At 47.8% G+C, this 12,542-nt stretch overlaps 1 protein-coding gene across 3 annotated transcripts in view; it reads right to left on the bottom strand.

Moving 5' to 3' along the window:
* Window positions 1–5,530: 5,530 nt before the first annotated feature.
* ARID5B (AT-rich interaction domain 5B) overlaps window positions 5,531–12,542 on the bottom strand; it is a 117,046-nt gene continuing 110,034 nt past the window's right edge. For all 3 annotated transcript variants that reach the window (XM_027896453.1, XM_027896452.1, XM_027896454.1), the window contains one exon: window positions 5,531–11,463. In XM_027896453.1, coding sequence (XP_027752254.1) covers window positions 9,313–11,463 — 2,151 coding nt within the window. In that variant the 3' untranslated portion in view covers window positions 5,531–9,312. The remainder of the gene's footprint in view (window positions 11,464–12,542) is intronic.

The following is a 12,542-nucleotide window of genomic DNA, read 5'->3' as shown; positions in this document are numbered from 1 at the left end:
AAACCATGGAGCCAAGGGAAGTATTTTATGGACCACGGAACCTCACAGGGTAGTTAATTTCTGTTTGAGCTGGTTTCTCTGCTATTTTAAAGGATGCCATCAAGATCATTGCTATTTCTCTTGGTTGGGAGCCAACTGACTCTTCTGCAGTTGCGACACATCCTTGCAGTACATTAAAGACAGGGAAAATAGCAAACAGGGGAGCTGGATGCTGCTAGATTGAAGGCAGGAAGGAGGGTCTGCAGCCCCCAGCCTGTCCTGGGCACCCCAGGGCATCTGCTCCTTGAAATTAGGCACAGAGGATGCTGCACACGGTGGGTAAAATCTATTTTAGCCTGGGAATACAGGGGAAAAAAGAAGATGACAACTACTCACGTACTCACTGCCACTGGTCCTCATCCCAGCCATCCCGCCAGCCAGGCACAGGGGCCCGGCAGGCTGGCGCTGTCCCATGAAAGATGCTTTCTTCTCACAGGCAGCAAATGGGTCTTGGCCACGTGCATGCCGTGGGCTCAATGGGGCATGTGGGCCTTCTCTGTGTGCGCCTGTGCTCGGAGTAAGAGCTCTAAAAGCAGTAATTGGACAGTTAGCTGAGCCCTAGGCGAGCTTGGGCGACGCACTAAATATTCTGCCTTTTGTTTCATAATGAATTATTTTGTGTATCTAGAGAAAAGGGGGTTTTCTTTTTTGGTCTTTTCTCTGCAGTTTGTTACTAGCCTACTTGTGGGGGTATGGTGAAATCTTTGCTTTTTGTTATGAGGTCAAGTGCTTTAATCAGGAGCAAAAAAAATTGCGTGCTTTAGTCCTAAATTCTCTGAGTGGCTGCCAAATATAATTAGAAACAAATGGCTTTATTCCTCATTTGAGAGCTCCACAGACACTGGCAGGGGGCAGAGGGGGAAAGCTTGCTTTGCCTGGCTGTTTTTTGGGGAGCTTGCAGACAAAAGCATTGCCAGAAAACACGAGGAAGTGCTGTGAGAGGAGAAGAGTGCCCTGTGGTTCCTGCAGAGGATGGAGGGTTTGAGCAGAGGTGTGCGAGGCAGTGATGGGGAGACAAGGCACCCATGTGTGCCTCCTTTGCCAGCAGCTCAGTAATTTCCCCCATTGGTACCAGAGAGTGAAGGGGACCACGGAGGGTACCAGCCCAGAAGAGCCACATGGCCATCATCTGCTTGTGTGACCCCACGTTCTGCTCATGCCAAGGGCTCAGCCATCCTAGTGAGAGTTGAGCGGGGTGTAGACACCGACGTGCAAGACAATCGAGGGATTTAGCACTGCCTGGGCTTCCCACCCCAGACCAGCAGTGGCTAAACCAAACTGTGCCCACGTAATGTGTAGGTTACAAGAGCTGAATTCCGCTCTGAGCAACACCAGCCAGCACCTCTCACTGCAGATAACCACTGCCCCCCTGCTTACACACACCTGGGCTGCCTGTAAATTCAGTTAAATTGTGTTTAGGTGTATCCATGAACCATCCACAGAACAACAGAGGTGCAATAGTTTCATCTTCGTGGCATGGGATCCCCCTGTGTCCTTTGAGTACCCTTTAGTGCTTGGAGTGTGAGCTGAGAGCACAGCATGGCTGGCTCCCACCTTTGCCTCCTGCTCCCGCTCATGCAGCTCAGCCCCATCATGGCGCCTGCCTCATGGAAGGGATATGGCATTGCCTACTGGCACTGCAGCTCCCACGCCCCTGGGAGTGGCCTGTATGGTGGCCACTGCAGTTCCCACACTCTTGGGGCTTGTATGGTGGCCCCAAAATAAACTGGGGCTGTTGCTCACCCCTCTGGTGTCTCCCAGCATGAGGTGGCATTTGCGGTGTGCCCAAGCCCCTGGGCATCAGGAGATGCCTGTTTCAACAAACAAACAGTTTTGGCGCCAAAATGGATGAAGAGCAGCTCTTACCGGCTTGTGCAAGACGGGAAGTTTTGCAGCATTGCATCACAGCCTGGCATCACCTCATGGCATGGCACTGCCTCACAGCATCCCCTCACAGCGTGGCAGTGCCTCGCAGGATCACCTCACGGCAAGGCAGCCCCTCATGGCATGAAAGCCCCTCACAGCATCACCTTCATGGCGTGCCAGTCCCTCACCACATGGCATCATCTCATGGCATTTTCTCATGGCCAGGCCTCAGCATGGTGTCACCTCATGGCATAACATTGACTGATGGCTTCATGTCACCTCACACTGTCACTTCACACAGAGTGCTGCCTGCAGCAGGGCCTGTGGCAGAGGAGGGCATGGGACAGCCTCAGCAATGGGTGGGGTGGGGGATTTTGTCCTTTTCCTGACTAAATTTCAGAGCAAACTGAGGAATGCTTGCAAGTTCTGTGATTTTTTGCTCCTCTTTCTTCCTTTCTTAAAAGGGAGAAAGGGTTGGGCACCCTCAGCACCTCCTTTCCCAGGAGAGCAGCCCCCACGTACAGGACAGCTTGTTAAATGCTTTGATGCTCATCACCAACATCAAGCAGCTCTGTCAGGCAGCTCTGTTCTCAGGAGCAGCAACAGGAGGAGGAGGGAGTTACCAGGGTATTCGTGGCTGTGCCGTGGCGTGGGAGCCAAGGACCACAGTGCAGCACCCAAGGACAAGGCACAAGTGCTGGCCCTGGCCACCCCTCACCCTGGTGAGCATGGGGAGATCTTCAGAGCTGCCACCACACTTGTGGGTCACCTGAATGAGGCATTTGTACCTGTTTTTTCAGGTACAAACCCCACTGTTTTTTCAGCAGCCACAAAAGTTTTCATGGATTTGTCCAACCCAATTTTGGGCATGTTTGTCCTCTGCACCCCAGCCTGCCAGCCCTTGTGGAGGGTCCCATCCCCAGTGCCCCATCCACCGGGACAGGGGACCCCCCAACTCAAGGCTTGGCCTGTGACCCGGGGGGCTCATTCCCCAGGTGAGCACTAGATGGAGCATCTGACATCGCAAATACCCTTTTTTTAATCATAAAGGATAAATTGAAAAGCTAAATGAAAGCACAGATTAAGCTGTATCCAGCAGCCTTCGTGTCCCTGCCTGCTTGCTGGACACGTGCCCCTGTGCAGGGGGCAGGAGGGGACACTGCCTGGCCACAGTAATGGCTTTCTCCTGTGGGAATACAAACCTCCAGCAGCCACAGGTCCAGGTACATATGAGGGAGGTTGAGTACGCTTTGGGGAACACTCCTTTCGCTTTTCTTATGGCCATCCAGCCTTGCCACGTTTCTCTTAATCTGCAGAGGCAAAATGTACCCATTGCATCTCAGTTGTGAGCATGCCCAAATTGGGGAAGGCAAACATACAGGCTCTGTTGGTTTTGCTTTGGGAAGAGCAAAAGGTGTCTGACTGATATTCCTGGAAAGCCTGTGGGCGAGAGCTGCATTTCCCAGAGCAATTACTGTGCCAGTGAGGATTACCAGTGATGTCTGTGCGTGATCAGCTCCTCCCAGCAGCAGAAACTTTCCTAAAAAATGTTCCTGAAATATTCTGGTGCAGAGACATTACTGGTGAGGCAGAGAGGGAGAGAAAGGGCCCCATTCCAAACAGGTTGGCATCACCAGGGAGTTACAATTGGCCCCAAAACGCTGGCAGGCAATGCAGCTGCTCCTGAGTCACACCCCACAAGATCCACTCAGGGCATGGGGATCCTGCCCCAGAAAGTCCATCCACTTTCAGCTCTCTGTGCCCTGACTGCTTGTGCCAGGCTTGTGAAAGTTCTGCAAGGTCCTCAAAGAGTGTGTGCAGCAGACCCATAGCTGCCCTGGCCCAGAAACAAGAGGAATCCAGAATCAGTGCTCCTATTCCTCCTCCAAGGAGCCCAGCACAGGGCACTGCTCTGTTACTGCAGAAAGGTGAGACAGCAAGAGATAGAACTGAGAGCCCTCAGCCAGGAGAACTAAATTGCAGCCAGCAACACCACATTGTGTATTTTTTTGCTTTCTGCTTTGCTTCAACCACTCTGAAACTGCTGAGGGCAATTTCATTGAAAAATGGTGCTGGCACTACCATTGAGAAACTGGTGTCACAAGGTGACAAACCCCTTGTCCACAGCAAGGCAGCACAGCATCCCTTGTCCCTCTCTCAGATCACTGGACATTTTCCTCTCAAACCCCAAAGCAGTTTTGAGTCCCTGATATGGTGGCAAATTCTTCTTGGGTGTAGTTCTGCCCTCCTGCAGACCCCACCAGCCCATAGTGGGGTGTGCTGAGCCCTGAGGAGGTGCCCCTGATGCCCTGCAAGCACCGAGGGTATTGTCAACACTACTTCCCTCCAATGCTTGCATGTGTGTGGGTGCACTGACACCCAAGTAACCCCAACAAAATCACTGGGATGTGCCCAGCCCAGCCAAGGGAGGATGCTGTGACCCCTCAGTGCCACTCACAGGCCAGGTTCATCTGGGTATGAAAAGCTCCTGGGGTCACTTTTCTGAGGTGTGGGTAGGGCAGCCCAATGGGCACCCCCAGCATAGCAGGAACAGGTAGTGTTAGTTTATGTTGATCTACAGACAAGGAAGCAAGGAGCACTGAAAAGCAAGTTACCTCGGCTATCTCTGCATCTCCTGTAAAGGCTGGCATCCACGTGTTCGCATTTACCCCACTGCCTTCAAGTGTTCACCAGTTGACAGCGTTTTCAACATGAAAAGAAGAAAACACCTCACCTTGGCAAAGAAAGAAGTGGATGGGGCAAAAGGTTTGCTAGACAGTCCCATCTTCTCCCATAGCTTCACATGTGGCATAATTATTTACTGTTTCTCACAAAACAAGAATAAACAAGATCAATGGAAATGAAAATGCAGCAGGTTAAAGCAGTTTATTTTGCCTGAGATAGGGGATAGGGGATAGGGGAGGCTTCTCTGCTGCACACCTGCCCCAGCACCACAGACTTCACCCACAGTTGGGGAATAGTGGGTGCCTGTCCCACTGCTAAACTGTGCTGGGCAATGGCAGTCCTGACTCACACCCACCCAAATGATTTTCCCATCTGCAGAGACCAGAAGTGTAACAGCATACGCTGTGCTAATGCTAAGGGCTCGCGGGTTTATGGGGGCTTTTTGGACCCATCAAGGAATACCGTAAAAATTATTTGGTGATTGTTTAGCATCATCAGCAAAATTGCCAGTTAGCATCAGACTCTAGTATCTTACCCATGGTTGATCTGGGAAGAAGTGGGGGCGATTTTCAGATCCCAGCTCAAGCCTGCATTACTGCTGGAAAAAATCCTGCTCTGAGATGCAAACAGAGCAAATTTGGTAGTGGAGCCACTGGCTAAGCATGGATGTTAAGCCCTCAAAAGCTATTCCCACAGTCAGTCTGATCACAGCCACACTTTAATGTAAGCACACTGCAAAAATAGAGGGGCACTGACTGAAGATCTTGTCTCTTCCTCCTTTAGGAAATTGCAAACTTCCATTTCTTTAATCTAATCATTTGCAGGAGGAGATACTTTCTCTAGAAAAGCCAATATAAGAGGGCTGAAAGGTCAGATGGGATAATATGTAATCCATTGCGATAAGGGCTGTTTACAGAATTATTAATCAAACACAAAAGGGAACAGATAGTAACATTTTTTATTAAATATTACAGTGGATCAAAAAGTACAAAATATCTTTTGCCTGCTATGTGATTGGGAAACTATTGGCACATAATACAGTATCAAAAGCATTAATAAGTACAATTTGGAAAACATACAAAAATTGAGTGTTTATAGTTGGCTCAGCTTTATTTCTGGTAGTGTTTAAACTAACGCAAAGGTTACTCAATAACCTTTTAAATGGGAAACTATATAATATTACTGGGCCATTTTTGTATATACAAATCATCACCTTACAGAGCATATAGGCTACATAACTTGAATCACAAAAAGTATACAATATTTACAACAAAAGAAAGTTAAAAAAGTATAAACAGCTAGTAGATTATGCTGCCATTATTAGAACATATTTAAAACTGCGGGGCTGGGGGGAGAGGGGAGGAGGAGGAGGAGGAGGAAGAGAACGAGCGAAATATCAACCACGTGTACAGCAAACACCGCCGGCAGCACCCACGGCAGCGCTGCCAATGCCGCCTGCCTCACACCAGCACAGGCAGTCCCACTGCTCACCAAAATCACCAAAACCCAGGTGCGGTCTCACTGACTGCTGCAAAGGGAGAGAGCAGGCGAGGAGGGTGAGGGACCCCAGAGGTGTCTCTGGAGGTGGCAGCCCCAGGTCCCCCCAAACGGGGCAAAGGTGCTGGCACAGGCAGCACAGCACTTGCCTCCTGCTCTAGCTCCAGCGGCTGCCAAGCCAATTCTCTTCAGCTGGGACAAACAACTCCCCAGGCACCGACCCACCCGGCGAGCTTCTCACACCAGGCCAGCTCACAGCCGCGACAGACCTGCCGCAAACCGCCGGCCTGCTCCCGCTCAACCTGGCCAGGGGTACGGATCGCACCAGGAATCGGGCCCTATTTCCCACGTGCTTCGCGAAGCTCGGCTCAGACCATGGCCAGAAGCTACACGCGAGATGTTTGCTGCTGGGCCTTTTCCTTTGGATCTCACAACCTTCAGCATCCCTAATGCATCCTGGACATAGTGCGTTTGAATTGCAACATTTCTTGGAACTGGCTACTAGTAATTAGATTTATGACTCTATTGCCAATTAGATTCCGCAGTTTCCTTTACAAACCTACCAATAACAATGGTCTGATTGCACAAAGAAAGGCTTGTGCAATTTCATTCAATAATAAGGCCCCTTGAACTCAAACAATGCAAACAAAGCCCCATTTAAGACATCAAGGAAAAAAAAGAAGACTTTTCAGCCAACGGAGAATTCAATAGTCTGTTGAAAGATTTCCAAGATTTCTGTTAAGAGTTCTTAAACAAATAATGCACCGCTTCTGTTGGGGATTTATGCTTCCATTTCTTTTCCTTTGCCCTGACGTTTTGCCCAGTATATGATGAGCTTCCCCAGCCAAGAGTAGCCAGTCTCCTCATGAGGCAAGTGAGGAGCCTTCCTCCCCTCTCCCTGTCCCCCAGCCCTGTGTTGCCTCAGCACGGCTCCAAAAAGGCTACCAGCAAACTCCAAAGGGACGTAACCAAAAGGGACACTGGACACTTCGCAAAAACAAATGCACAACTCCAGGACACACAACTTAACCAAAACAAGGAGAAGCATTTGCTTTGCCAAACACACGACAAGCTTCTGTTTGCATTTGCTGTAGATTTTTATATTCTCTCCCCCTTTCCCCCCGCCCTCCTCCCCCCATCCCCAAGCCCCTGATTCTTACGTGATTCAGATCTAGTGCAACTTTACTAGAGATGTCCTCCACACTGTGGCCTCTGCCTGGATGAACCTGTGGTTCTGTTTCCTGTACGACTTGTGGAGCAGTAGGATGCTCTGCACTGGCACATCCACGTTCTAAGTTCTACTAGTCTGTTTATCAATCAATTAAATATAGTTTTACCACAGGAATATAAAGTATTTAATTGAAGAAGCTGGATCTTTAACAGTAGATGAGTATATTATTCTGGTTTCCACCTTTGGATATTAAGTATGATACATTATATATTGTATTTGGCTTCATATCATGGGAAATTTTAATGACATGCCTAGCATGCAAAGTGTTTCTTAGTAGTTTTCATTTTTCTTTTCGTATCGATTATGCTGTCTTTGAACAGTAACTGAGATGGTTTGAATCACAACCAATTTTCACACTGTGTAAAGCCTCCATGTCACACTTTGCTTTACTGATGTCTGTGCTCAGCTGCGTGGTGGTGACGTCCTGCAAGGTGAATATACATCCATAGGAAGTTCTTTCATCAGGAAAACCCAGCCCCTCCATGCCTGGGCTTTGCCCCTGTAACAGGATGCCCAGGGAGAGCCCGAGATCCTTGTGGGAGTGTGGAAGGACCATCTCGACCACTGCATGGAATCCCCTATCCATCCTACCAAGCCCAACCTGCTCATGAGGCACAGGACCCAACCCGTAAGCCTCTGATTCAAATTCGCACTGGCTCCTCTCACAGTTTCTGAAATTCTCGACATTCTCGCAAACCACAAATCCGTTTTCTGCACTCCTTTGTCATCCAGAAGCTTGTGCCATGGAGGTTTTGTTTTCTAGACTGTTTCTCTGGTAGGCAGGAGGGTTTCACAGCCTAGGTAAGGTTAAGTACAACGCTCGACAAATTCACGGACCACAATACAGGAAAGCAAAGCTCGGTGGGAGGGGAGGAACAGCGTGGGAGCCATCACAACAACAGGAGGAGGGCGAGAGGTGCTCAGCACCTTGCAGGGGTGGGCCATGGGGAAAGGAACCATGTTTGCATCCTTGCACCATAACATCATCTACAGTATGTTTATAACCATTAAGATTAATCTGAGCCAGTTGCTTCAGTTTGTAAACAGTAAACGTTACCACAAAAACGAAACAAAAACGCTGCTCAAAAGTATAAAGAAACTGGAAAAATTACAAACACATAATAAAAAAAAAAAAAAAATTAGGACAGCCACAGCCTTTAAAAATGTTGCAGATAAAATGATACTGTTTAATTTAAAAAAAAAATGAACCCCAAAAAAACCTCAAACATAAAGAGCACAGAATATACTGGACAAACGAAACTATATAAATTATTGTGACCAAATGTGACACTGGTAGTTTACGAAGTGGATATGTACAGTCAAATTAAACAGTGTTTACCCTTCTGTTCTAATAGTGTTAAAATGAAAAAATCTATTGCCATTTTACTATACATTGCATTGATTGAATCTTTAAAAGTCAGGAAAAGTTACCCCAAAAAGCACATCCACTGATTGTACAGATTCTCGGCCCGCTTCTCCTTTTCAGGTTCATCTAAAGTCCTTGACTCATTGGCAACAACGCAAGCCTCTGGTCCTTGGCTCAGTGAAAGGCAAATGCAGCCCTCACTGGGGTTTCAGTGAGCTCAGGACTGGGCCTCCGTTTCCATGGCTCCCTTTGAACATCTGCTCTTACCATGTTCAAGTCCTTTCAGAAAACATATATGTAAAATTCAATGATTTTTTCTTTCTTTTTTTTTTTCCTGTTTTTCTTTTTTGTCTTTTTTGTTTGGTTTTTTCCTTTATTTTTTTTTTTCCTCTGTTTGGTTTTCTTTTTTGTGGGGGCAGGGATAAGGGGTGGGAGGGCTGATGTGGGAGCCAGAATTAAAGAAGCAGTCCTGTCTCCATCAAACTCCAAAGCACTCCTCTTGGCGGGATACGACTGCATCCTGGTTGACAAAAATACAGATCGCTAAATCTGCGAGACATCGTCACAGGGGGAGGAATGTCACTAACTGAACTTTTCTCCTCAGACCTCTTCTTGTGAGTGAGGGGGTTTACAGTTTTGTGCTGGGATGTACAGAGGATAGCTGGGAAGGTGGAAACGCGGCTTGAGGGTTTATAGCAGCTAAAGGATAAATGCTGTTATGCAACAGGTCACCGTAGGAACTTCCTACAGGTGTTGCTGCAGCTAAGTGTCTGTACAGTTGCTGGGAGTTTGCTGGGGATGTGAGGAATTGTCTCTGCACCATGAAGGAGTGAAGAGCCAAAGGCTGCATTAGTGGGGAGAGCACGGTCTGGTTTTTCAAGTACTGCAGGGGATGAGAATACCCGGGTGGGAGGCGATTGTTCAGCCCTGTGCACAGGCTTCCCGGATACAAGCCTGGGAAGATGGGGGCTGAGAGGGGAAATTTGTGGCTTTCCAGCATGCTGCCAGAATGGAGGCCATGCACTGGCTTGCTGCCTTCCCCCTCTGGGTCGGGAACTTTGTCTTTCGCTGGGGTCTCCTTTGGTAAGTGCAGAGGAGAGACAGCTCGGATTTTTTTTTCAGAAATGACTTTGTCCAAATCCTCCAGGCTCCGTTTCAAAGGCCGGGCAGCCCCCACGTTTTGTGGGCTTGTTCTGCGGCTGATGATAGGATGCACCATCCCCTCCATCTTCCTCAGGTTCTCCAGCCTCTGGGCCTGCTGCTTCCCAGACCTATGGAGCAACTCGCTGTGTTTTTTCGTGGCTGTCATGGCCATGGGGGACACGCGGCAAGCTTTGGGGTTACAGTCTAGGCTCACCGCCTGGTTGCTCGCAGCCTGGAACCCAGAGATACCTTTGCACTCTTGCTGGGCCATGGATGAATGAGCGAGGCTGGAGCCCGGAGCCTTTGCAGTCTGTTTGTGTATGCTCTTCGGAAGACTCAAATCCGTTGGCTGATCATCTGAAGAGGCCTCCACTGTTGCCTTTTTTTCTTGCTGATGCAAAGATGGGCGATAATTTAAATTTAGTTTTTCTTGGTGTTTGTGTTGAGTAAAAGTAGAAATATTTTCAGACTCTCTGAACATGTCCCGGGGGAGATACTTTGATGTCTGTTCATTATTAAGGTGGTGTTCTGTGTGCCTATAAAGGCTGTGCAGATGAGGTGATGAATAAAAATCTGCCAAGAAAGTGGGCACATGGGAGTGCTGCAGTGCCCTTTTCTCACTCATTTTATCTTTGCAGTCCTGGATATCTGACTTCGGTACGTATGACTCGGCAAGAGAACTGAGGTGATGTTTTGAAAAATCACAGCGCTGAGGATCTGGTTTACTTAGCATGTCATGTTTAAAAACGTCGTTAATTGACTTCCTTTCCTCCTTGGTTTTAAAACTCTGTACATGTTGTATGACTGAAGGCCTATTAATTGCTACAGGATCAGAATTAGGGGCATGGGGACCTTGCGATATGCCTGAGGACAGTTCATCTCTGCTGCTGAGTTTCTTTTTGCTGATCAAAGGTGGAGGAGAACCATAAGGATAGCTACACGACAGCGCTGCCCCGCTGACCTGCGACAGCAGCTTCTTCTTTGCCAGGGGTGACATGATGCCTGGATTACCCTTGGAGTACAGCAGCGGTGTGTAACCAAAAGCGGAGTCATCATTCATGGACCCAGGCAGCTCCTTTTCCTTGAACATGTCGAAGTTCTGCACCACCAGTACTTTGGGTGTTTGCTTTAGTGCATTGTGGATATCCTCGTTTCCCAGCTGGTCCACTTTCACCGTGCAGTTTGCAATATAATCGGCCATCTCTGGCAATTTCTCATCTTCCAAGTCGCTCTGAGTGGGCAGGTGGACTGGGAAAGCTGTGAAGGGCATTTCTGGAGGTTCGCTTTCCATGTTGTCAGTAAAAGTTTTGTGTAGTCTTTGTTCGGGCTTTGTGTCTTCTGAGGCATCTGATGGTGGGTGCAATCGCTTTGTGACAGTGGCATCCAGCACGGTGTCTTCTTCTGAGGGCACAGATATACTTGAGAAAGTGGCAGAGTGCTGAGCCTCCTCCTTGACCTTCTCACTGTTGGTGCTGTTTTCTGCCAGGTCTGTCTTTTCCAGAGGCAGTGTCCGAGCTGTCTCTGGTATAAGAGGTGGAGGGCCTTGCACGGGTTGTTTTGTCTCTCCCACTGCAGGGTGTTCGGGGAAGTTTTTCTGATCTGCTGATTCTTGATCCTTCTCTTGTTCTGATGAAACCTAATAAAATGATTCAACAGACAGTAATAAGAATGCAGTACATTTCAGCAGACTGTAAGATTATACACAGTACACTGTTGGCTACTTCTAGAGAAGGACGTGCCAATCACCTTTCTGGAACATGAAGGTTCTAACATACACGTATCAGACTCAAACAAAGAGAAGTATGTCCTGGAAATATTAAGAAATACACCATCCTTGCCAGGGTCACAATAAAGCATTTCAAAACAGCAGATATTTGTAACCTGACAAGAGGCACTGGTGGCTTGACCAGATAGCTAAATGCTGAGGTTATATGCTTTTAAAATTAATTAGGCAAATGCAGGAGAGAAGATTTCATAACAGAAATGATAAGGCTATAGAAATTTCTCCTGCTAGCCAACTTCACCTAAGAAAATGACAAAATTCCCATGTTTTTTTCTTACTTAAAGTCCCTCTAGCATAGTTATCTTAAAAATTCAGTGATCACAGAGGAGATCATTCACACCCAGTTCTGCATTAAAGTGTGAAAATGATAGAAATGGCATAGATAGGAATAGATAGGAATCCCTATTGCAGGCAGCAAATCACTGCCACAGCTTAACTAGGACACACATTTTTTTATTAACGGATTAAAATGAAGTTGTCAACATTCAGTAAGTGTGTGTGCCTGCTATTACAAACATGGCTTTTATGCGTTATCGTCAATGGGACCGCAGCTCGTTCTGCTCCCCCATTAATACAGCTTGTGTGCACAATTCACACTATTCATCCCATTATGTAGCTGGCTGAACTGTGACCCGCAGAGGTCACCAGAGCGTCCCATCTGCGATCCAGCTGACTGACAGCCCTTTTCAAAACTGCTGTCACTCTCCCCTGACATGTCATGGTGGAAGACAGTCATAAAACAGCAGCATTGTGCGAATCCTTTATTATTATTGTTTTCTTTCTTCCTTCATTGTAAAGGTAAGACGCATCGAGAAAGTTATCATCTAAATGCTGCTTTATGGTCTGTCACAGGAGTGGGGAATCGGAGACGGTCCTAACGAATCCAACCCTCTCAGAGATTTATTTCTTCACAGCTGCTTTTAAATATTCCT

This window comes from Empidonax traillii, unplaced genomic scaffold, assembly GCF_003031625.1.
Source record: "Empidonax traillii isolate 1590-97213 ecotype Southwest subspecies unplaced genomic scaffold, ASM303162v1 scaffold498:size1131258, whole genome shotgun sequence".
Classification (NCBI taxonomy): domain Eukaryota; kingdom Metazoa; phylum Chordata; class Aves; order Passeriformes; family Tyrannidae; genus Empidonax; species Empidonax traillii.
Note: the sequence above shows the minus strand (reverse complement) of the source record. Positions and strands in the feature narration are given on the sequence as shown.